General features: G+C 48.5%; 1 protein-coding gene across 4 annotated transcripts; it reads right to left on the bottom strand.

The window, feature by feature from the left end:
- Positions 1-1,145: 1,145 nt before the first annotated feature.
- On the bottom strand, positions 1,146-21,310 carry rab11fip5a (RAB11 family interacting protein 5a (class I)). 4 transcript variants are annotated; one of them, XM_019260651.2, is made up of 7 exons: positions 14,348-14,454; positions 13,942-14,208; positions 10,452-10,963; positions 8,625-9,183; positions 4,343-6,259; positions 3,107-3,269; positions 1,146-2,190 (listed from the first exon to the last, which is right to left on the bottom strand). In XM_019260651.2, the coding sequence occupies exons 3-7, from the start codon at positions 10,864-10,866 to the stop codon at positions 1,933-1,935; spliced, it is 3,312 nt and encodes a 1,103-aa protein (XP_019116196.2). In that variant the 5' UTR covers positions 10,867-10,963; positions 13,942-14,208; positions 14,348-14,454; the 3' UTR covers positions 1,146-1,932. The 4 variants fall into 4 exon arrangements, with proteins under 4 accessions (XP_019116196.2, XP_027130507.1, XP_027130509.1 ...); XM_027274706.1 differs by lacking the exons at positions 13,942-14,208; positions 14,348-14,454 and adding an exon at positions 20,550-21,310; XM_027274708.1 differs by lacking the exons at positions 13,942-14,208; positions 14,348-14,454 and adding an exon at positions 20,550-21,309 and having other exon boundaries at positions 4,343-5,986.
- Positions 21,311-24,316: the final 3,006 nt, after the last annotated feature.

The raw sequence follows: 24,316 nt of genomic DNA on the forward strand, positions 1-24,316 counted from the left end.
CGAAGAAGTAAAAAACAGTGAGGGATGGCTTATCTTCTTTATAACCTGCCCCAACGAGGAAAATGAACTGCTAGAATCTCAATGAACGTCCAAATAAAGAAAAATAAGGCAGCATTTGGCATTTCAATACGGCATATATGCTGTAAAACGCGGTATATATCCCTTTGTAACACCTGAAAGCGGTAGCGATATGCGTTTGCTTGAGCAGAAGCGGATGTGACACTCGGAGGCCGAGTCAAGTGCCGGCATGTCGCAGACAGAAAGACGTGGGAAGGCAGAAGCATGAGATCAGAGGAGCTGTGATGGCTGATACTGTCTTCACCTGATAACACCGAGACCCATCCGAAAATCAGTTAGCTTATTAGGCTGAGCATTGTGGGTAACTTCAAGACATGCCCATTAAACAGGAAAAGAGGAAATAAAGGAGGAAGCAAAAGATAACAGCACGTATAGTGCAGAGAAATTAAACCATTCACTTGCTGGCTAAGAACACTTTTGAACATTCAAACGCTACCGTTCAGTTCCCGGGAACGTGCACGTGAACTCTCACACGCTCACGCAACGTTTGCAGAGCTTCAATCCAGAGAACAGTCATCACACGGTGCGGACACATGTCGGTGGCTTTGCATGACTTTACCTCGTCACCAAATATCGTGCAAACTTTTCCAATAAAGGTCCCGTGTGAAGGATCCAGCTGCATCCAGCGGTGTCATCGCTCCTCACATCACCCTCCGCTTCATGGTGTACAGAAGAAACCGCACATGAGAGGCTGTGTCTGCAGCCAGTGTTTGGTTTGGATGTGATCCTTCACACTGGACCTTTAAAAGATTTTGGACCTTCGTTCTGAGCGGCCCCGAGGTTTCACTTCATTTCACTTAAAGCTTCACGTTTACGGAAATATGCTCATTAGCTTTCTGACTTCAACGAGAACATCCATAAGCTTAGCCCAAAGTTTTTTGAGGTGAGGGGTATTCAGTTGGTTACAATCTGCAACCTCACCTCTAGATTCCAATAAATCTTACACACTGGACCTTTAAGTATAAAAAGACTGAAACTTGAAATCAACTCGTGATGGACTGCTGTGAAATTTTATTTATTTATTTATTTATTATTTTATTTATCTTTTATTTTTGATGTCGTCTTTGACGACAAATGGACACTCTTAATTTTCATCCAGATAAAATAAATAATAAATGATCAATGTTATATTAAAAAAAAAAAATAGTTTCTTACATTGCAGTCAATTAAATATCTGAATTATTCTGGCAGATTAACTGAGAATCAGCAGCTGCAGACAAAGTTTAGCTGCAGAAAGTTTAGCCTGTGAGTTGAGCATCTCTGTTTTACAGCAGGTTTAAAGTCACATTAAGTTTCATGCTGCACTGAAATGAGCTGAAACCAAAAGGCCACCCTGAAGGTGTAAAGTCATCTAACCCGGCTGGTTTGGACAGATTTATAGGTAATGAGCTGAAACATGCAGAACCAGCAGCATGTCCGTCCACGGCGTCAGCTCGTCTCGTGTGAGGACTGAGCTGAGACAGTGTGATGGACTGAAACTCTTTCTTTCGTGAGAAGGTGACAGAAGTGACGTAGAAGTGAGGTGAAAAGGAGGAATCAATGTTTCTACAATCAGGATCCCAAAGTGGAAGCATCCGGGTTCTGAACCCGCCGGGCTCGCTCCTCTGTGAACTTAAAACCAACCTGGCTGTGTGAACCTGAAAACAACCTGAGGACCCGCTACATTCAGAACCGCCCGGTCCGAAACCCTTCGACGAGGCCGCACAGTAAAGCATGCCGTCTGGAAAACATGGCCTGGACGTCTCCGTGCCGACAGATTTGTATCAAAAAGGACAGCATAGCAGTGAAAAGACTAAAGAGCTGCTGTGGAGGTTCGAGTGAGCGGATGCAAACCCTTCCCCGTCCGTCCGTCCGTCACTTTAACTTGGACCGCACTTGCAGGAGCGTCGGCTTCTGCTCCATGATGCGCACCAGCAGCGTGTCAATGTAGTCCTCCAGATCTCGGACCTGGGGCTTCAGCTTCTTCAGCTCCACCTCGCGCTTCGCCAGCAGAAACTTCTGATGTTCAAACTCCGCCCTCTGCCTCTCCAGCTCCGCCTCCCGCTGCACCAGCAGGGCGACCAGTTCGCTGTGGTTCAGGTGGTAGTACGAGCCGGCGCCTTCGGTCAGAGACTGAGGAAGGACAGACGGACACACAGACAGGAAGAGGAAACAGAGTGTGACAAACATGACGATGGAGCTGATTGGTCGTCATGGCAACCGCCGTTCAATGCAAAGACATCACTGTTAAACGAACAAACAAGAACAGACAGGTACAGCCCACTGAGGGACTAATGACCATTTATGGGCATAGAGTAGTGATGTCATTGTGATGAGGTCATAGAGAGGACATCATGTCACGTGACACGTGTAATAATAAATCCTCCATTCTCATTGGCCAAGCTTGAACTAACCTTCCAGCAGAAGACATCTTGGGCTGACTGTAGGCTGGAGTACTACGAGTACTACAAGTACTACAAGTACTACGAGTACTACAAGTACTACGAGTACTATGAGTACTACATGATAAACTACGAGTAAATTTCTTAAAGTACAGCTCACTGAATGTTGAGGTTCATCCTCTGTGCATCGAATTGAAGTTTACTTAACACAACATAAAGAATGATCACAATGAGAAATAAAAAATAATAAATAACTGATCAGATTTTAATGTGCCATCAGCTGTGAATGTCCACAGCTCAGATAATAAAGACAAAATATAAACTATAAGAAATAACAGATGAGATGTAACAAAGGAATAAATGTCACATGTAACAAAGTTAAAGTAGATTACAGCTCCAAAAGTAATCGAGTAAATCGATGCATCCTGTGTTTCATCGTGACACAGAAAACATTCAAACTAGAAGATGAAGGGGCGGTCGGTGGCGTAGTGGGTTAAGCGGCCGCCTCGTGTGTAAGAGGCTATAGTCCTCGCTGCAGCCGGCCCCGGTTCGAATCCCGCATCGGACGGCCATTTGCTGCGTGTCATTCCCCCTCTCTCTGCCCCCTGCTTCCTGTCTATCTTCAGCTGTCCTATCATCGTCATCACCTGTACCTTCTTGCGCTCCGTCTCCTGCTCGCTCAGCTGGCTGCTCCTCCCCGGGTGGATGGTGGACTTGAGCTTCTCCAGTCCGGTGGCCAGCACTGACCGGCCCTCAGTCCGCTTCTCCTCAGCCAACATGGCGGTGGTCAGGGGCTTCACTGGATGGGGGCTACACACACACACACACACACACACACACACACACAGTCAGGTATCACACTTCATACAACAGCAGCTCTGTGGCCTCTGACTTGAGAAGATTTGAGGTGATGGGAGGACGTCTGGGTGTCAAACCGGAGCTCCAGAGATCTACGTGTCTGTGTTTTAATTCATTACTGTTCTATTATATTTATATAAGTTATGTTTCTGTTTGAACAGCAGCAGGGGAGGTGGGGGTGGTCGGTGCAGGTCATTTTTGAACATGTGACACAGCCGAGCTCTTTGTTCAAACCTACCGACAAAGGAAAGAAGCTTCCTGTGTCAGTGACCTACATTTACAGAGACCTGCATCCACAGTGTTTGTCACAAAGACATATAAACCTACATTACTGCACTCTGCAGCTCCGGCTCACACCAGACACACCGCCTCAACGGAAATCTTTATTTTAGTGACGCAGAGAAAGAAGGTTAACGTGTGTCAGACTCATTAAAGGGAATTCTGCTGAAAATTGAAACTTAAAGACTAAATTTACACTCTGTGCCATCAAACATGCAGGACTGTGTTAAATGTGTAATTACCCCGGTGAGGTGGAGGTGGAGAGGAAACGCCGTCAGTGACACAACAACACCTCTCACCTCCAACAGACGATGATTTCTGGTCGAGAATTTGGTTTGTGTGAGAACACGAGTTAGCCCTGTGGGAGGGAGGGGAGTGTGTGTGTGTGTGTGTGTGTGTGTGTGTGTGTGTGTGTGTGGTAGGATTCAAGGCAAAATAATAACTGCTAATTGGCCTGAGGCACTGTTTCCCCTCCTGTTACCACAGAGCCAGGACACACACAAGACACCTGCAGAGGAGTCCTGTTAACACCAGTGTGTGTGTGTGTGTGTGTGTGTGTGTGTGTGTGTGTGTGTCATAACAAAGTGATGAAAAAGACAAGGTCACACCACAAAGGAGAAAGCCCTCGAGAGTCGGTGGCACAGAAGAGAAGCAGGCGGAAGCAGAGCACCAGAGGGAGACTGAAGAGAAGAGTGTTTCCTCTCCACCTCCGCCTTTCACCGAGCACTGAGCATGTGCAACCTCACCTGTTCTGCTGATTGGCTGCCTGCAGCTGGGTCTCCTGAGGCATTGGTTTTGGCGCCGCGGCTCGTGGCGTGCCGGGTGGAAAACTCGCTGTGGCGTCGGCGAGGGGAGGGAGTGAACAGAGAGCTACAGAGGAGCTAACGATGTCAGGAGTTACAGAAGGAGCGAAAGAGGTCAGAGAGGAGGGGAGGTCGGGGACGGGCGGAGCCGAGGAGGACTCCTGTATGGCACCGGGGTCGCTCCCAAAGGAGGGCAGGAGGAGCTCGCTGAAGGCCGTTGGCGTGCCCTCAGAGTAGGAGCGGTGGCGTGTCACGCCTTTCAAACACACGTCAGCAAAGACAACATGCTGCTGCTCTGAGTCTGCCGAGGGGGAACCGAAGGCATCCCCGGTCAGACAGAGCGATCCTTCAGACGGGTCGGTTTGGTTCAGGTCTTCACTGCATGGCCTGCATTCATTGGTGGTGTCAGCCGCGGTCTCGCCGCAGAGCGTTGTGTTCGCAGAGTGCAGCGTCTCGTTTGGCTCGGAGCCACTGGACGGCCGCTGAGACTCACAGGTTTGATAATCCTGCGAGTCGACGCTGACGTAAAGGCTTTGCAGGAAGCTGCTGCTGCTCTGATCGGACACCAGAGTGTGCAACAGCGTGTCGTCGAAGCCTGGGCTAGGACTGAGATCACACAGGAGCCCGAACGGTACCGGAGAACGCAGACTCACACCCTGCCCTCCTGAACCGGGACTCTCAATGGGCGAGTCTGCAGAACGCTGCCTCACATCAGGGGAGGAGGTGATGATGTGTAATGACGGAGGCATGGAGCAGAGTTCATCATCTAGAGTTGTACAGGTCGTCACACCTGTGCTGTGATCCTCTCCTGCATGTGTGAGCACTGAGGACCACGACGCCGACCCGTCCGAAACTTTTTCAGTAACAACAGTGTTCTGATGGTTGGACCAGTCAGTGAGCTCATCTTCAGTTTCAGGCGGTTTCTCTTCCACGGTCGTCTTCTCCGAGCTGAACACGACGATGCTTTCAAAGTTCTGCGCCTCGGTTTCCTCGGAGGACGACGCAGAGAACTTGTCTGAATAAGAAGACAGACAGGAGAGGAAGTCGTCTTCTGCTGAGCTGCCGAGACCTGAAGACGGAGGATCCGGGGAGCTGCTGGCGAGCTTCACGGCGGCTCGGTGCATGTTAGCGTCAGTTAGATCATTCGTGTTAGTCGTGGCGTTAGCTTTATTACTTTCAGTGAGAGCAGCCGGGTGTTGTGAGTTAGTACGAGTATTTAACGTGATGCTGTCGCTCTCGTTCTCCGGGATCGTCTCAAGAAACTGTGCAAACATGTCAGAGTGATGCATGTTAGTGTCAGCCGGGTCATCTCCTTTATCACTGCAGCGTTCACGTGGACGCTCCGCGCTCCTGTCCGGACCCTCGGGAGGCTGCAGCCTGCCAGCTGCAAACGCTTCGAAGGACTCGTCCCACTCAGAGTCCACAGAGGACAGGAAAGGGTTGGACGGACTCGAGGTGGACGGAGTCGGAGGAAGAGGTTGTCTCTCTACTTTGGTGACGGAGTCCTCTGTGGGCGGGTTGCTGTCAGTCAGGGTGGGGTTAGGGTTACTCGCCTGTGGAAAGAGCTGAGCTATGGGGGGCCGGGAGCTGGAAAGAAAGGGCAGAGGAGGCAGCGAAGGTTGGAGCAGGTCTTCATAGAAAGGGTTGTGCTGCAGCAGAGAGAAGAAAGGGTTGCAGCGGGACACGGGAGGAGGCGTGCTCTGTGCGTGGCTGAAGGGGTTAGTGTGATGCAGAGGAGAAACCAAAGAGGAGGTGGAGGAGGGGGCATCCACGGGGGGACCCGAGGGGTGGTGACTAGGTGGTGGTGGTGGTGGTGGGTGGGGGTCAGTGCTGGGCTCTAGTTTAGGTGACACCACCAGGCTGTGAAAGGAAGTACACACAGTCCTCGTGATTAGTGAGGATGCTTCACACAGCTGAACTCCATCACATTCAAACATACGTCAGGTCATGACATCATGCATCCACCTTACTGCTGCTGTGAGTGTGTCACCTTTAAGGAATCTTTGAATGTACGCTGTGTTTGGGAATATCTGATCATACATATCATCATCATGAACACCACCATAACCTGACAGGTAGGTGGTGCTGGACAGGTGGAGCACAGTGGATCTTTATCTTATGAGACTGAACCAAAACAAGGCAAGAAGCTGAAGGACACTAAACGAGCTGAGTCAGGTAATAACTGACTGTCATACCTGTTGTTGATATAAAGTATTGATTATGTATAAAACTTAAATTACACTGAAGAACGCTGCGTTTGGTTTCTAACGTCTCATTTTAGGAAACAGTAAAAACATTTAACAGATCATTAGAAGACGCTGTGTGTGTGTGTGTGTGTGTGTGTGTGTGTGTGTGTGTGTGTGTGTGTGTGTGTGTGTGTGTGTCTGATCTGAGCGAGGACCACATGTGAAATACTTGATCAAATATCAGCAAACAGGGAAATGTAGTTCATTCACAGACTCTAAACTACATTTCACATGTAAACTTTATTCGCAGGTCTGTGTGTTCATGCTGGATGTCTGGGGTTAAACGAGGTCACTTCCTCTTCACTCTCCATCTTAAATAACTCATATTCATGTTCCTGATGAAGCTCCACCTTCTCCTGATCGTTCAGATCGTTCACTACGCTCAGCGCGTCACAGGTCGTATATTCATCGTGTAAATCCATCAGAACTTTTTCTCCTATCTGGGAAAACATCCGTCAGAGCCTCTCGCTCGCTGTCATTGGCTCGTGACATTTAGTCTGGAAAGGTGGATGCAGCTGGGTGTAGTGATTACTCCGTGCTCCTGGTGCCAACTTGGCAACTTCTCCAACGAGGATCTAAGAGCATGAGGGTGTGTGTGCTGTGGTTACCGAGCTGGCAGGAAGGTGCTGAGTGTACTACGGCCCAGAAGAGCTGAGCTCGCTCATCAGCCCGATGTTCTGTTTACACTCAGCGTGAACCAATGGCACCATGCACGACTCAAAGGGATGAAGATAACAAAGTTATCCTGCAGAAAACTTTCGATTTTAGATTTTTATAAGCGTAAACATGTACAGTCTAATGATGAACACACACACACACACAATAAAGGCAATGCATCATCATCATGTTGAGCTGATGGTTCTGACTGGAGCATGAGGCTTCAGCTGGAGGAGGAGCAGCTGGAGGAGGAGCAGCTGGAGGAGGAGCAGCTCTCCTCCTCCAGCTGCTCCATCTGCATTGCAGATAGCTGCTGTAACCAGAGAGGAGCTGAGGAGGGACGAGTCCAGAGCTGGAGGCAGACGCTGCCAGCAGCCATGAGGAGTAAAGTCCTCCTCCTCCGACGACGTCTCCGAGTGCTGATTCTGATTCTAACCTCCTGTGACGGGCTGCATCTGAACATCTTTACCCTCTAAAGGTTTCAACGTTTTGGGAAAGCGAGATGAGACGAGTGAGACCAGGAGGTGATTAATGTCCTCCTACTGACTGCTGACTCATGAACAAAACACTGAACTAATTACTGAGATCTGAAGGTGACGGTGAAGCCAATGTGGCACAACCTGCAGTTCCTCTAACGTCCACCTGAGGCTGGCTCCAGAAGTGAGTCAGTCTCCATAAGTCCCCATGTCCAAATGTCCAACTTCACAGCAGAAATAAACATGTTTACAGCCTGGTACAAAAAACAGTTTTGGTCTCTGTAGCTAATTTCCCCGTTCATGACAACTGTACTGAGGGTGAATTTATATACAACTCACCTGTTCACATTATATTAAGGCTTAAAGTTATGCAGGGTTAAGAGCGTGGACGCTTTGACTGACAGGTGGGTGTGGTCTTCATTCTTTAAACCGTCAGTGATATTTTTTATTTTTGACGGCTCCAGGCTGTTCTCGAGTCTAGTCTTTATGCTAAGCTAAGCTAATCACCTCCTGACTTGAGATCTGGACTTAATGCACAGACATGAAAGTTCAGACGTCTGCAGACTTGTTGAACTGGACCTGATCAGGAGGTTATTTCTAATTAAATAAAAAGTAAAACGTCTAGTTTTCTGTTTCCTCTGCAGATCAAACATCAAATATTTGATTTTTAGGCTCACGTGCAGAAAGACGCCTCAGTGCGACGTAATGATGCTGGGGAGTCTCCACAGTCACAGGTACAAACTCTCCTGAGCAGTTTGAGTCTATGCATATTCATGGTGACATGATAATTCATCATCTGTTTGATGCTGGAACAAATGAGGCTGTCAGTGTGTGCTTGTGTCTCACCTGGGTTTGCTGTGCGCCTCCTTTGATCCGAACCATCCCCCCCTGGGTTTCTCCTCGGTGGCGGTCTGTTCAGACTCATCCTTGGCCTGACTCTGCACTTTGCCCGCAGACTCACTCCTCCCGTGGGAGAACAAGTTCCTCCTCTGCTTCCTCCCCTGGCTTTCCATCTCCACCCGCGGAGCAGCCTGACCCAACTGTTCATCTTCTTCAGCCAGCATGGGGCCGCTTTGTTCCAGCGCCGCCGCTATGGCTGCCTTCTCCTCCTCGCCGGGTTTGTCGAAAGACCAGCGGCGCCCGTCCCCGACGGGCCCTTTGGGGAGGTCTGTGGAGGCCCGCGGGCTGAGGTTCTGTAGAGACATGGACAGAGGCAAACTCTTCTGCAACAGTCCCAGGCCTAAAGAACCTGCAGGGTTTCCTGAGCCTGGGTCCAGGGGCTGGACTTCGTAAGCATGGCTTCCGTTAACGCGCACAGGCACTGCGATGGTGATCTCACCGGGGTCATCACCAAACTCACATTTGAGAGAGGACGACGACTTGGGCGACGTGTTTGCTGTGTGCTCTGAGAAACAACGAGAGAAAAGACGGAGGCAGGAAATCAACAACTTAAATGTGCAGGCAGCTTCCCTGACAAACACCTGGGACTGGATGAAGTCACCTCTGAACGTGAACTAACATCGCTTTGTTCAGGAGAGCCACAAATATAAACACAAACTGAATAAATACCACACATATAAACACTAAACTGAATAAATACCACATATAACTGAATAAATACCACACATATAAACACTAAACTGAATAAATACCACACATATAAACAATAACTGAATAAATACCACACATATAACGAAAAACTAAATAAATACCACACATATAAACACAAAACTGAATAAATACCACACATATAAACACAAAACTGAATAAATACCACACATGTAAACACAAACTCAATAAATACCACACATATAAACAATAACTAAATAAATACCACACATATAAACACTAACTGAATAAATACCACACATAAACAATAACTGAATAAATACCACACATATAAACACAAAACTGAATAAATACCACACATATAAACACCAACTGAATAAATACCACACAGAAACACTAAATGAATAAATACCACACAAACATTAAACTGAATAAATACCACACAAACATTAAACTCAATAAATACCACACATATAAACACTAACTGAATAAATACCACATATATAAACACTAAATGAATAAATACCACACATATAAACACTAACTAAATACCACACATATAAACACTAAACTGAATAAACACCATACAAATAAACACTAACTAAATACCACACATATACCACTTCACATTTCATTTAATTCTCAGCAACAAAGTAAAAATTCAGTTATTACATCTCTGTAACCAAAAGAGTTACGGAGATGTGCCCAGCGGGGACAATTAGAGGAAAATCTGGAGTATCTGAGTATTCGTAGAAAAATTATATAAAAGACTTATAATCACCCTGTCTGAAGCATGTACAAGCTTAAAGTCATAAACATAATTACAATTAAATAAATGAGAAGAAAAACAAAAGCTGTCAGAGTTAGCAGCTGCTATGAAAAGATTTGGAGGAAGTGGTTTATTTTAAATCAGAAATGACTCACTCATCAGTCGAGCCTTCATCCTGTTCATCCTGTCACACATCATCAAACTGAATGTGTGAGCTCTAGAACAGTTTCACAGAGATTTGATAAATACTGTCGTCACGTTTAGTTGAGTTGACCTGAACCTACACACGTCGACTAATGAAAGAAAAAGATGGATAAATGTTTGGAGATGCTCACCTGGGCTGTTATCGACCGTCAGGTTGCTGCTGTTACTGGGTGAGTTGGAGAGGTCGGAGACCACCACGCTGATGCCGGCCGTCGGGCTGAGGCTCCCGCCTCGAGACGATGATTCGCTGCTCTCCGAGCCGAGCGACGTGCTGGACCGGGTGTCCGACGACTTCCTCAGCTTCCCTCTTAGGAAGAAGGTCCTCATTTTGCTGCGCCGGGCCTCGCCCCCTTCGTCGTCCTCATAGTCCTCCTCCCCACCTCCATCACTCGGCAGCCGCTGCCTCATCCGACAAAGGGTGCCGTAACCGCCTGGGAGGACGGCCGACGAGGAGTCCTCCTCACTGGATCTCCTCTTCCCCCTCATGCGCTCTTTGAGCTTGCCGAAGGTGGAGGCGCTCTTGTCCTTCATTACCAGGTCGTACATGCTGGCTGTCAGGTTGTTTCGGGTGAACAGGACGGTGAGTTGGATGTCTCCTCGTTCCTTCTCCTTCTTCCCCGTCTTCGAGTTGAGTCTGTACCACCTACAGCAGACGACAATCAGTCAGGATTTAAGTCATTTAATCAGTTAGCTGGTCATTTCTAAAGACAAAATGTAGTTGTGTGAATCTCTGCCCGGCAACCAGCGACCTCCACTGCAGTCGACCAATCAGAGCAGAGCAACAAACAGCAGCTGTGTCTGTCAGTGGAAGCTGCTGAGAGAGAGAAAGCCTTGAAAGTTGACTTTCAAACAAGAGACCACCATGACTAAACCGTAGGTCGTATCAATGAACGGAGAGGATCTGAAGCATCCTCAGATCTTCCTCAATGTGTCCGTATATAATTTGTGTGTCTAAAGTTACAAAATGTGACCTGTAGAGCGAGGTAAAGAACTGCTCCGTCTGCCGTCCTCCACACATTTCTGCTCTCAGTTAATATGGGAGTATATGGGGCAGTTGGTGGGTGATTCTGACACATCTGAGCTAACAGAGCCAAAACTATAAGTCTGACAGCTTCAGCAGGTTCATGTGAGCGAGCGGCACAAACTTTTCTACAATTTGATGTTCAAATTATTTCTGTAGAGTGAAATTTGTGGCCGTGAGAGCAGCTTAAAATGATTTTTTGGACAGATTTTGTTCTCCGTCTCCACTCCAGCTCCAAACATTCCATCCATAAGCGGCCATGTTAAACTTTCCCGCTCTTTTTTCCCGCTCTTTTTTCACCTCTCACAGCCGAGCGGCCATTTTGATACAAAAAGTGAAACATACAGTCGAAGAAGAAGCAGAAGCAGCAGCATGGTGAACCGTAGTAGTGAACCTTTGTGCACTAACATCCCAGCATACGTCTTGTTTACATCAGTGAAGAATGAACAATGCTAATCTCTGATGTAACAGCGAGCTGTGCCCTACTTAAAGATGGCGGACGCTGGTCGGGGTTAACTGTAAACAGAGGAGCAGTTCTTGGAAACGCCGTGTACCGGTGGGTGGAGCAGCGCCAACAAGTTCACCACACCGTGACTCATGGGAAACTCTCAGCTGGTCTGTCGTGAGCAGCTTTAAACAGATATGAGTGAGAAAAAGTCCCCACAGAACGCCAACACAGGTTCATGACACATGGTGCCACCAGAGGATTTATCAGCTCGCGGGCCGGGCCTGAAACCACTTCCTGTGCTGCTCTCTGCACCTCACACCTTCACTTCACACCTAGGGGCACTTTCTATTGTTCATATTGCTCAACATCAAGACGGGGTTCAGGTCCAAAACAACCTGAATGCTGCTTCATGAACAGCTAAAACCCTGATCTGTGGGAAACATCGGTGACGAGACATGAAACTAAAACTGACAAGCTGCGTGTGAAACTCACATTTAGCACGCAGCTATCTTAGAAAGCAAACACACAGTCTGACAGGGCAGAAAGTCTAAATAAAGACTGAAACTCAAGCATGAGCGCTGAACCCAACTGATAACTTTATTATCAGAGCGGAACAGCCGGACACGGCATCCGGACACAAAACACCCCAAACTCATGATGTTTCATGTTAGCATTCAGCTAAAAGACTAACAATTCACTTTTAACTTAGCAGCACGTCAGCATGCTAACGTAAAGACATTATCATGACCACAAACATTTAGCACGTTAGCTAAACATTACATGTTAATGTTACCTGTTAGCATGGCTAACACTGCTAATGATGTTAGCATGCTACACTATGTTAACGTTAGCAGAATCACATTTAACCATCCTGCTATCAGCATCAAATATTTAGCGCCATAGCTAAAAATTACATATCAACGTTACCGTTAGCATGGTGACATGCTATTGTTAGCTCACTGCTAATGTTGTTAGCATGCTACACTATGTTATGTTAACAGAGACTTTACATTTGTCCATTTATCTGCTGTCAATGTCAAATATTAAACGCACAAGCTAAAAATCACATGTTAATGTCGCGTGTTAGCATGGTGACATGCTACTGTTAGCTATATTTAGCCAACTACCAACATGTTAGCATGCTACTTCATGGTAGCTTTAACAGAGTTACATTTAACCATCCTGCTACCAGCATCAAATATTTAGCATCTTAGCTAAAAATCACATGTTAATGTCGCGTGTTAGCATGGTGACATGCTATTGTGAGCTAACTGCCAACATGATACTGCTAGCATGCTACACTACAACATAGCTACATTATGTTAGCTTCAGCTTCAACAGAGTTTAATTTGTCTATTTATCCTGCTGTCAAAGTCAAATATTTAACTTTAGCTAAAAATCACATGTTAATGTTACCGTTAGCATAGCAACATGCTACTGTTAGCTATATTCAGCCAACATGTTAGCATGCTACACTACGTTAGCTTTAGCAGAGTTACATCACACAGATTGTCCTGTTATAAAATAGTGGACAACTTTAAAAAGACTTAAACATAAAGTTAAAGTAAATAAAGCAACATTATGGAACTATCTCAAACAGCTTGGTGAAACAAAAGGCTGAAAGACTCCGAGCTGGGATGTGTTGTTGATCCCTGCATGTTTTAAAGAGCCCTTCACTTCTGATTACACAGGAACAGAGACAGGAAGCGTCGCTGCTTTAGCACAAACATTGGCGTAATTGCCGGCTGCAGAAGAAAAGTCACATAATTCATCGTTATGTAATCATCATCATCCTGCCACCAACCTCGAGCTGAGCCCTGAGAACACGGTAACACCCGAGAAGAACGCCAGAGAAAACAATCAGCAGACAAACTGCTTCCAGATCACAAACAGGTGGAGGAATGCTGCTTCATATAGCTCCACCACAACAACAAACATCACATCAGCTCACTACATGCAGAACAAAGAGCAGACACGCAGGGAGATGTAGTTCATCCAGACATCATTCCTGGACTGATGAAGGAGTGACGCTCCAACAAGGCGACAAAGTGTTAACAAACTGTTTTAACGTTCCCGTTATCGGAGCGCCGTGTAAACAAACCGAGCCTGCCGTGGTTACATTCAGTCAGCACGGCTCTCAATCCGTGCACACCTCAGGTGCTTGTTTAGGTGTGGACTCGAGTTTCACGTCAACGCTCCAACAATAGTATCAGTCCTCCTCCGATCCTGCAGCCAAGGTGGGGTTCACATTCCAAACAGGCCCAGCGAGCTATGTCAAGGTTTTCTTTTACACGCTTTGACCACCGTCACCACAGCAGCCAGCGTGCAGGAGCTGTGATCCTGAAGGTGGCCTCTCGTCTCTGTGCTGTGAGAAGATCATGATGCAGAATCCATTTATCTCCGTCACTGTCAGTAGATTCTGTTCTGACACAGGCGGAGAAGAAAAATGAGTTTGTGCTGACTAAAAACCTTTCAGACCTCGTTTTCATGGTCCACAAACTATATTTGCTTTTTGAATACGATGCAGAAAAGTTACAGGGCTATTTACGTACACGCACCTGTGTGTCATGTGATGCCTGATGTGAAGAACGTGCAGCTCCACCATTGAAGCTGCACAGTGTGGAGCTGCACGGTGGAGCTGCACGGTGGAGCTGCACGCTCGCTGGAAGTATTTCTGGTGAGCGAACGCTGGAATGTGGGAGTCGGTTTGTCTGTCTCATTCCACAGCTGCACAGCAGAACCACAGATCTGCTTCCCATCCTACAAAAACAGGAAATCTCAACACTCCACCCCGTCCCAGCGCGACACCGTCTACTCCATCCGTCTTATTCTCGGCCTCACGGCTCACAGAGAGGAATCCCAAGAAACCGCCCTTCAAGACAAGTAGGCTATCAGCCTGTTTTACCCAGCATGCAGTCTGTCTCTGTGGAGCCCAGGGAGCCCGGCTGGTACCAGAACCACACACTGGATCTGTGTCAACACTGGAGTTTGGACCATGTTGGTATTTAAGGCGGTAACGCTCAGAGCAGTCAGAGGTCGGTTTGTTCTACAGGAGCCCAGAGAGGACATCTTCACCAGCACGACAGCAGCCACGCCACGCTGCAACCACAGACTGTCTAAAACCTGGACGTAGTCTCCGTGACGTCCCTGCAGACTGTCTAACACCTGGACGTAGTCTCCGTGACGTTATCTGGAGTTGAAGATGCAAACACAGCGGTGACTTCACGAACACTGACAGCAGCAGTAACACACCTGGTCGGTGCACGTGCGCTCTGATTGGCTCACCTGCTGCAGTGAGAGCAGCGAACAGCTGAGCAGGTTAGAGTGACTGACCAATCAGTGCGTTAGAAACCAGGTGAGTCGCAGGTGGACACAGATCGTTCACATCTCACTGATGAGGACCAATCAGAGGCCGGTTATCAGCTGGGTGCACAGACAGGATGCAGGCTCACTTCCTGTTACACCTCCAATGATACGCAAACCAGCAAAGCCTCCAGGTGCATTGTGGGTAGTGCTGTGGGTAACGTGGCGTGCCTCGTCAGCAGGACTCTGAGCCGGGCTGAGGCCCACGTTCCACATTCCACATCTGGACGCGAGCTCTGACCTCACCGCCAGCTTCCCTCCAACGCCTCCACACGGCCGAGCGCTGCGTCGTAAACATCCCATCACGCGTCATCACGGATCAGCGCCGCAGAATGATTCATGACTCACAACAAACATCCATGAAGCAGCTCCTGTACAGAGCATGGGTCATCTTCATCAGGAAGGTTCAGTCCAGTCTGGATCTGAACTGTGTCTAAATGTTTTAGTGTACAGAGTTCATGAGTTCACGTGGCGTGCAGCAGGTAACACGTCACGGTCACACGTCACTGAATTCTGCTGCAGGTGTGTGGAGCAGCAGAAGTGGATCAGCGCCAACAAGCAGCTGCAGCAGCTACAGAGAAGACGACTTCTGCTTCTGGTCCACGAACACCTCGTGTGAAGTTCAAGGCCGGCGTGCAGACAGTGTTCAGGTGCTGCCTTCACAGAGCGCGTGCAGTGAGATCACACTGAAGACAGACGGCGTTCAGCTCTCAACACCATTCAATGCACTTCACCTTCACGGAGGACTACGGCTGGAGCAGCACCTGCCCCAGGTGGTGTCTGTATCACACCGTTGAACTGCTGTGGAGGCGTTTCCATTGGCTACCTGGCGACATTTTTTTTAGATTTGGGTCAGCTGACGTCTTTTTTGTTGTTTAACAGCTGCTTCCTGTAGCCTCACGAGCTGGAACGCAACCAATGAGTGATCACGTTAGCTGACTGTTCACGGCCAATCTGCAGAGACCTGGATCATCAATGGACCTGGGGCGGCTGAATGACCACACCCACCTGTCAGTCAAAGCGTCCCCGCTCTTAACCCTGCATAACTTTAAGCCTTAATATAATGTGAACAGGTGAGTTGTATATAAATTCACCCTCAGTACAGTTGTCATGAACGGGGAAATTAGCTACAGAGACCAAAACTGTTTTTTGTACCAGGCTGTAAACATGTTTATTTCTGCTGTGAAGTTGGACATTTGAACATGGGGACTGATGGAGACTGGCTGAAATAAATCGGCGCTGTTCCTTTAATAACAAACGCCTGCATGTGAAACATCTGCAGGAGCTAGCGGTGGCATGCTGGCTAATCTCTGACCTGAGCTGACAGGAAATAAAAGTCAGTTTGAGCTGCTGTGTCACAGTGACCCACATCTGAAAGCACCTCCACCTCCTCCACCTCCTCCTCCACCTCCTCCACCTCCTCCACCTCCTCCTCCTCCTCTCGTCTGTGAACAACACCAGTAAAAATGTGTCCTCGTGCTAAACCACAACAGTCACCGTCATGCATCCTCTTGTTTTTTCTCTGCACCGCCTCGACATGAGCAGAAACACGAGGAGATGAAGCTGCAGAGTTCGTTCTGAGTCTGATGAAGCTCCACATCATCAGGATGACTCGTCAGGTCACACCGTTACGTAACTGCTGTCCATATTCTGTCTCGGCTGTAGCTGCTGAAAGTCAGCTGGCTCTCAGCAGAGGATATTTCTGGATGTAACACACACACACACACACACACACACACACACACACACACACACACACAGTTCTGCCTCACTCAGCAGATGCAGGTTCAGGTCTCAGGCCTGCAGGTCAGAAGCTTTATCCTACAGACACAGAACATTAAAAATCATCATATCAGCCCGACCAACACTCTGATCTGCAAAAACTAAAAGAGCTGAAACGCTCAACGACCCTCCTGAGGGGAAATAAAACGTTTACGACAACTTCAGTGTTCAGCAAAAGTAAAATGGTGAAATCCCATTTTCTGTGTTAATGTTGTGGGTTGATGCTCAGTCACTGTTCATCCGGCTTCCTCCTGACACCCTGACGGGGAATTCACAGACGCCCACGTTCCAAGAATCTGCAGCCCAACATGCAAACACATCACTGCATCCTCCCACAGCAGCTGATGATCAGCGAGGTGAGGGCAGCTGATGAACAGCAGCGAGGTGAGGGCAGCTGATGATCAGCAGCGAGCTGAGGGCAGCTGATGATCAGCAGCGAGGTGAGGGCAGCTGATGAAAAGCAGCGAGGTGAGGGCAGCTGATGATCAGCAGCGAGGTGAGGGAAGCTGATGAACAGCAGCAAGGTGAGGGCAGCTGATGATCAGCAGCGAGGTGAGGGCAGCTGATGATCAGCAGCGAGGTGAGGGCAGCTGATGATCAGCAGGGAGGTGAGGGCAGCTGATGATCAGCGAGGTGAGGGCAGCTGATGATCAGCAGCGAGGTGAGGGCAGCTGATGATCCGCGAGGTGGGGCAGTGATGATCAGCAGCGAGTGAGGGCAGCTGATGCTCACGAGGTGGGGCCAGCTATGATCAGCGCAGGTGAGGGCAGCTGATGATCAGCAGCGAAATGTTTGCTGCTCTCATTATTAAACCCCTGATTATATTATATTAAATTATATGTTATATACACACAACATTTACAGTGCTACAGGACTCGTGGTTATTTTCATTTTAGTTTGTAACGTGTCAGAAATGTCAGGAAACATTCCAGGTAAAGTTACACCTGATGCTACCTGAGCTGACGTTGCTGTGACATCAGGCTCATTTTAACAGAGAAACTGTTCTACAGGTGATTACACTCTAACATCTGCAGCTAAATGTTCATCTGAGTCAAGTGAAGTCATGAGTTCAAGTCCGAGTCTTCCTCTTGTGACTTTGTCTACATTTAGTCTCACGCAGCCACGTAACGTCTCAGTTTGACTGTGCCAGCAGAAACGTCTCTCTGAACCCGTCCGGTGCTGGACTCTCTGTGAACCAATCACAGCCGACTTCCCGTGAACCACCAGACTAATCTGAAGTCACCAGATTCACAACTTGACTCCAAGTCATGTGATCCGAGTCCACACCTTTGGCACTTCCTCAGTACCATCATGTGATCGTCACTGTTTCTTCATCATCTGGCATTGTAAACATCTCAGTTTTAATCTGGGCTCCGGCTGGAACATGCTGATCCAGAAGAACACTGCGTGGAAACTGATGAATCCCAGAGAATTAAACAAGTTTGGACCTGAAATATACGAGTCACTGTGAAGCCCAGACTCCCTGTAAAGGCTTTCTACATATGAGAAACTGTAAAGTGAAGCAGTGTGGCTCAGTCCTGTAGATACTACATGTACTGTATGTTCTGGGTGCATGTTTTGGGTTCATACGTATGTAAAGTGACTTCACAGCCACTGTCACCTTAAACAATGACAAACATTTTATTATTACTCCATCACGCAGGGTGTCACCGGCGGCTCATTACTTCACTCTGTCTGTCTGTAACCGAGGCGCAGCAACAAGCTGATGAAATGACTGATCAAATAAAACATGATCTCCAAGACAAAACATTGGGTTCTTGAGTGGAAATGTTGCGTCAAAGTTTTTAGCCATCTCCAACTCAAAAACTGCAACCAACTGAACGCCCCTCACCTCACCCTCCCCTTCCGAGCTAGTGGTGACGCAACACTGCATGAAAGACATGAAAGGCTAGACTGTAGCGGACTCGTGAACGAGGACCAGCTCTCTGCAGACCCACAAATCTGATTCTAGGTAACAGAAACAGTTTTTCCTGGGTCACGACATTTTAACATGATCTCATACTTGCTGATGTTTAAGAAGCTTTTTGGATATACTGTTTTGGTATTTGTAGCCACACTCAGACTCGTGGTGACGCCGGTATCAGAACGTTTCCATGCAGCCAAAGTGACTGACATGTTAAAGTCTGAACAAGTTTTACACCTTAAACATGTTGACACATGTCAGGGAGCGTGCACGAGGTCTGTGCACGGCGTCTGATGAATCCAAACGTGAGCTCATCAAACCTCTGTGCGTTCCTCATCTCCACTTCAGGCTACAGTAGAATAACATGCTGCCACACACATTTACTTAAAGCTTCAGATCTGAAACGTCTCACGTCTTCTGCAGATGATTCAGATGTTTTATACGCGCTGCTGTTTGTATTGACTGAACATGGAGACACCAAAGTGCTGACAGCTTCAGATCACAGGCTGACTGTAACCTTCAAGTGACCAGCTGCTCCAACCGGGTCGACGGGAGGAGACTGGTTCCACTTCCATCAGCGCCAGATGGAAATGTAGACCATGGACCAACTCTGATCCTAATGACTAACAAATGAAGGATAAGTCCAGCCAATAACACGACCACGTTTGTACCAAGACACCGAACCTGTGATGTGGACACACTGAGCTCTGGTGCTGTCATTGGTCACTGACTAAAAGTAACTCTGTGCCATCGCGTGTCCAGACCAACTAAACTGAGACCAAGACCAGACAGGATGCAGCATCCTGCTGAGTGTTCTTCAGGACGATCTCTGTGGTTTATCCACAAGATCTGACCGGTCTGGAACCAAAGTCCAGAGACGGAGTTCGAGGACGACGACGATGTCAGGAAACGTCTGAGCTCTCCAAAACATCAGCAGGAAGACGTCCTGCAACCATCACGAGTCCAACCAACGTCTCCACCCACAGCAGCCTCAGTTGACCATGATGCATTGCTGCCTGAGTTAAGAGTGCAAATCTATTCTTTCTATGCAAACACTGCAGGGCTGTTCTCTGGGAGCTGTTGAAAGGCATGATGGGGAGTGTAGGACATGGACAGCTACACTGTGTCACTGATGCTGATCATGAAGAAGGAGGAACTGCAGGATGCAACGTGAACTTTGTCCCAGGCCGAGCTCCAGCAGGGACTAAAAATACCTCAGCTCCGGGATCACGGATCTGTTCGATAATCCCTGGAACTGGGACAGTTATTAATCCGTCTTTCTGCTCGACGACATGGCTGCTGGGAAACAACATTTTAAGACAACAACAACAAACGGGATCACAGCACGGCATGGGTCAGCCCGGCACGGCCCGGGTCAGCCCGGCACAGCCCGGCTCAGCCCGGAGGAGGCAAGAGAGAGGAGCGAGGTTTCTAGAAGGTTTTGTGGGGAAGCCTGAGCTCTGTGGAGCTGTCTGTCTGTGGAGCTGTCTGTCTGTGGAGCTGTCTGTGGTCACAGTGGGGGGTCAGGGTGTGTCTGCAGGCCTGATGCAGCACAGACAGCTGTGGATATGATGAGTTCAGGGAACATGGGAAAACACAGAAGCTCCCACATGACGCTTTGGACACACAGTCCGCACATGTCATGTTGACAGGCACACACACACACACACACACACACACACTGCACTTACTCGTTCTTCACGTGCCTGCTCTCGCGGTACACCTGGCTCAGGTGGACCACCGCCTGTCCGAGGAACACGTCCAGCCCGATCAGCGCGCGGTGCATCACGGTGAGCACCAGCTCGTTGGCGCCGTCACTCCGCCCGCCGCCGTCCAACACGCCGGGCTGCAGCTCGAACGAGCACTCCTCCCTCCACTCGGGCTCGGTGGTCTTCTCCACCACGCAGGTGGAGTACTTCTCCTTGCCCAGCTGGATGATGGTGTACACGTCGCTGGTGCCGTGCTTGCCCTTGCCCCGTAAGCCTCTGCCTCTCAGCACCGTCACCTGGACGTGTGTCGGTGCCCATTTCTGGTCCTCCTCTACGGTTAGCGAGGACATGTCCCCCCCGCCTCCTCCACCTCCTCCACCTGCAGACAGACCGACCGACAGACCGACCGCGCACCGTGACGAGGCGAGAGGTGGTGCTGCTGCTGCGCCGCTTCCTCCCTGCGGTGGGCGGTGCACAGTCACATCAGCTCCGGGGTCGGCGGGCGGTGCCGCATTATGGCTGCGTGCGTGTCTCTGCAAAGTTTGCCGGTCCGCTCGGTGCCGGTCCGCTCGGTGCCGGTCCGCTCGGTCCGTGGCCTCTCAGCGTCTCTGCGGCAGCAGCGCGGCGGCGCGTCCCGCCTCTCCTCCCGCCGTGCCGTGCGGGCCTCTGCGGGCAGCGACGTCACGCCTCGGTCCTCCTGCTTCTTCTGCAGGACGAGGAAGTTACACACACACACACACACACACACACCACACACACCACACACCACCACACACACACACACACACACACACTACAGCAGCACGAGCCCCTTCGGATTTTTAACATTAAAAAACGACTTTTATTTTGAAGGAACTCAAAGTCCTCTCCAGGCTTCATCAGTCACATGGTCTTCATCAGTCACATGATCTTCATCGTCACATGGTCTTCATCAGTCACAGGTCTTCATCAGTCAATGGTCTTCATCAAAACACTCCACCAAGTTTCTACGGAAGCCAGAGCCTCATGCATTCTCTCTCTTTTCTCGGGCAAAAGTTCATTTCATTTGTTTTGTAGGATGTAAGTTGTTAAATGTTCCGGAGATAACGAGATAATTAATAAAGTGGCCTCCACCTCGAGTAACGGACACGGGACAGGACTTCCTGACTTCATGTTGTGATGCAGGCGTGACAGGAAGTGAAGAAACGTCACGGTGACATCATGAAGCTGCTTCATGTTTACGTGCACGAGACGCCACCTGCAAGAACCAAACAGGGACCTCAATCTGTGACGTGAAGACACAACCTGCAGTTCCTCTGACGTCCACCTGAGGCTGGCTCCAGAAGTGAGTCAGTCTCCATAAGTCCCCATGTCCAAATGTCCAACTTCACAGCAGAAATAAACATGTTTACAGCTCGGTACAAAAAAACAGTTTTGTCTCTGTAGCTAATTTCCCGTTCATGCACTGTACTAGGGTGAATTTATATACAACCACCTGTTCACATTATATTAAGGCTTAAAGTTATGCAGGATTAAGAGCGGGACGCTTTGACTGACAGGTCGGCGTCATCAGGTTTTAGACAGTCTGCGGGGGACGTCCAGAGGACTACTCCAGGTTTTAGACAGTCTGCGGGGACGTCACAGAGACTACGTCCAGGTTTTAGACAGTCTGTGGGGACGTCACAGAGACTACGTCCAGGTTTTAGACAGTCTTCGGGGGACGTCACAGAGGACTACGTCCAGGTTTTAGACAGTCTGAGGGACGTCACAGAGACTACGTCCAGGTTTTTAGACAGTCTGTGTCACGGAGACTACGTCCAGGTTTTTAGCAGTCTCCGGGGGGGACGTCACGGAGACTACGTCCAGGTTTTAGACAGTCTGCGGGACGTCACGGAGACTACGTCCAGGTTTTGACAGTCTGCGGGGACGTCACGGATGGACTCCGTCAGGTTTTAGACAGTCTGCGGGGACGTCACGGAGACTACGTCCAGGTTTTAGACAGTCTGCGGGGACGTCACGGAGACTACGTCTAGGTTTTAGACAGTCTGCGGGGACGTCACGGAGACTACATCCAGGTTTTAGACAGTCTGCAGGGACGTCACGGAGACTACGTCCAGGTTTTAGACAGTCTGCAGGGTCTTATCTGTCCCTTTTCTTTGGTCTGTGTGTCTCGTTGTCTCATCGTGAAGAAGACTTTCAGTCTGTCTGAACTTTGACATGAGGTCAGGAAGGCGTGGTCCGACCTGTCATGTGACCTGCCGGACAGTGAGTGATGGATGGGGACAGTTGTTGTTGCTGCTGGTGGTCACATATTGCAGTCTGACCCGAGGACAGTGGACGGCGTCAGTCCCCGTCGTGGATGACCTGCAGCTGATGTCTCTCTCAGCTCCTCCTGAACGTTGCTTTGTTGATGTGGAAACAGCTGTTTATGCAACGTTTCCTGTTTCCTGGAGCTGTTGCGAGACGCCGCCTCAGATTGGAGGAAGTTCTCTGAGCCTCACGTCCAACTGACACTCTGTCCCTCTGAACTGGGACCAGCTGGTTTCCAGCACTGTCCCTCAGCGTCCAGCTGAGTCTGACGTACATTTGTGAATGTTCGTGTGTTGAAGTGAAGACATGAAAACATCAGAACGCCTCCTGTGTGCTCAGAGGCACATCAGCAGCAGAGCTTCAGTCTGCAGCCACATATGAAATATCACTTCATCTGTCGGACGTCTCTGTGTTTGAGTGTTTTGACAGCAGCACTTGAGATTTTCCACTCAGGTAAAGGCCGAGTAAACACGGCGGCTCGGCCTCTCAGCTCCTGTTTATCCATGAAGTCTGAAGTGTGGGTGATTGTTTCAGTATCTCTGACTCTCCCACTCCTTCCTCTGTCAGAGTCTGATTCATCCTTTCTGTCCCGACAACAGGGATTTCATATCTGCTGCAGCTTTGTGAACAGCAGCATGTGCAGACGCTCCAATGATGGAAACAATGATGGAAACAATGATGGAAACATTGACGGAAACAATGATGGAAACATTGATGGAAACAATGATGGAAACATTGACTTACACCAGGAAGAGGTGACTTTCAAGCTTTGGGCAACCAAAGGTGTGCAATAAATATAAATATATATATATATATATATCAAACATGAAGACCTCATGTCTGAGCTGCCTTTGCCAAATCTTTAAACGTCTCATGAAGCGTGCAGAGTACATGCTGCGCTGTTTCCTTCTCTATACATACATATATTTATATAGACAGATACACATATTTATTTATATATTTACCTTTTTATATTTTCATGTCTGCGTTCACATTTTGTTGTCTGTGTGTTTGTACTGTGAGAGCAAAGTGTGAATTAAACAGTTTCTAATATTACAGCAAAAGAATATTAGTACTATGTCTTAGTTCATATTTTAGGGGGCGGCAGTAGCTCAGTCCATAGAGACTTGGCTTGGTAAGGTGGCCGGTTCAAGTCCAGCATGGACCAAAATATGGAAGGTGGGCTGGTAGCTGGAGAGGTGCCCCTGAGCAAGGCACCGAACCCCCCAACTGCACCATCTCTCTCTGCATTGCATGTGTATGAGTCTTTGTACTGTGTGTGTGTGTGTGTGTGTGTGTGTGTGTGTGTGTGTGTGTGTGTGTGTGTGTGTGTGTGTGTGTGTGTGTGTGTGTGTGTGTTCTGGGTTAAAATGCATGTAAATAAAACAGAGTGAAAAATGAATTTCCCCGTTGAGGGATTAATAAAGTGTCTCTGTCTGCAGAGTTTTACTGTTTAATAT

The sequence above is a fragment of the Larimichthys crocea genome, chromosome XXIV (genome assembly GCF_000972845.2).
Source record: "Larimichthys crocea isolate SSNF chromosome XXIV, L_crocea_2.0, whole genome shotgun sequence".
In the NCBI taxonomy this organism is placed as follows: domain Eukaryota; kingdom Metazoa; phylum Chordata; class Actinopteri; family Sciaenidae; genus Larimichthys; species Larimichthys crocea.

Excerpts from the sequence above, each read along its gene's own strand:
- rab11fip5a (XM_027274706.1), bottom strand. The coding sequence starts at position 20,917 with ATGTCCTCGCTAACCGTAGAGGAGGACCAGAAATGGGCACCGACACAC. Across the intron at positions 3,270-4,342 it reads GCAGCCAATCAGCAGAACAG|CCCCCATCCAGTGAAGCCCC; the intron begins GTGAGGTTGCAC and ends GTGTGTGTGTAG. Across the intron at positions 2,191-3,106 it reads CGGAGCGCAAGAAGGTACAG|TCTCTGACCGAAGGCGCCGG; the intron begins GTGATGACGATG and ends GTCCTTCCTCAG.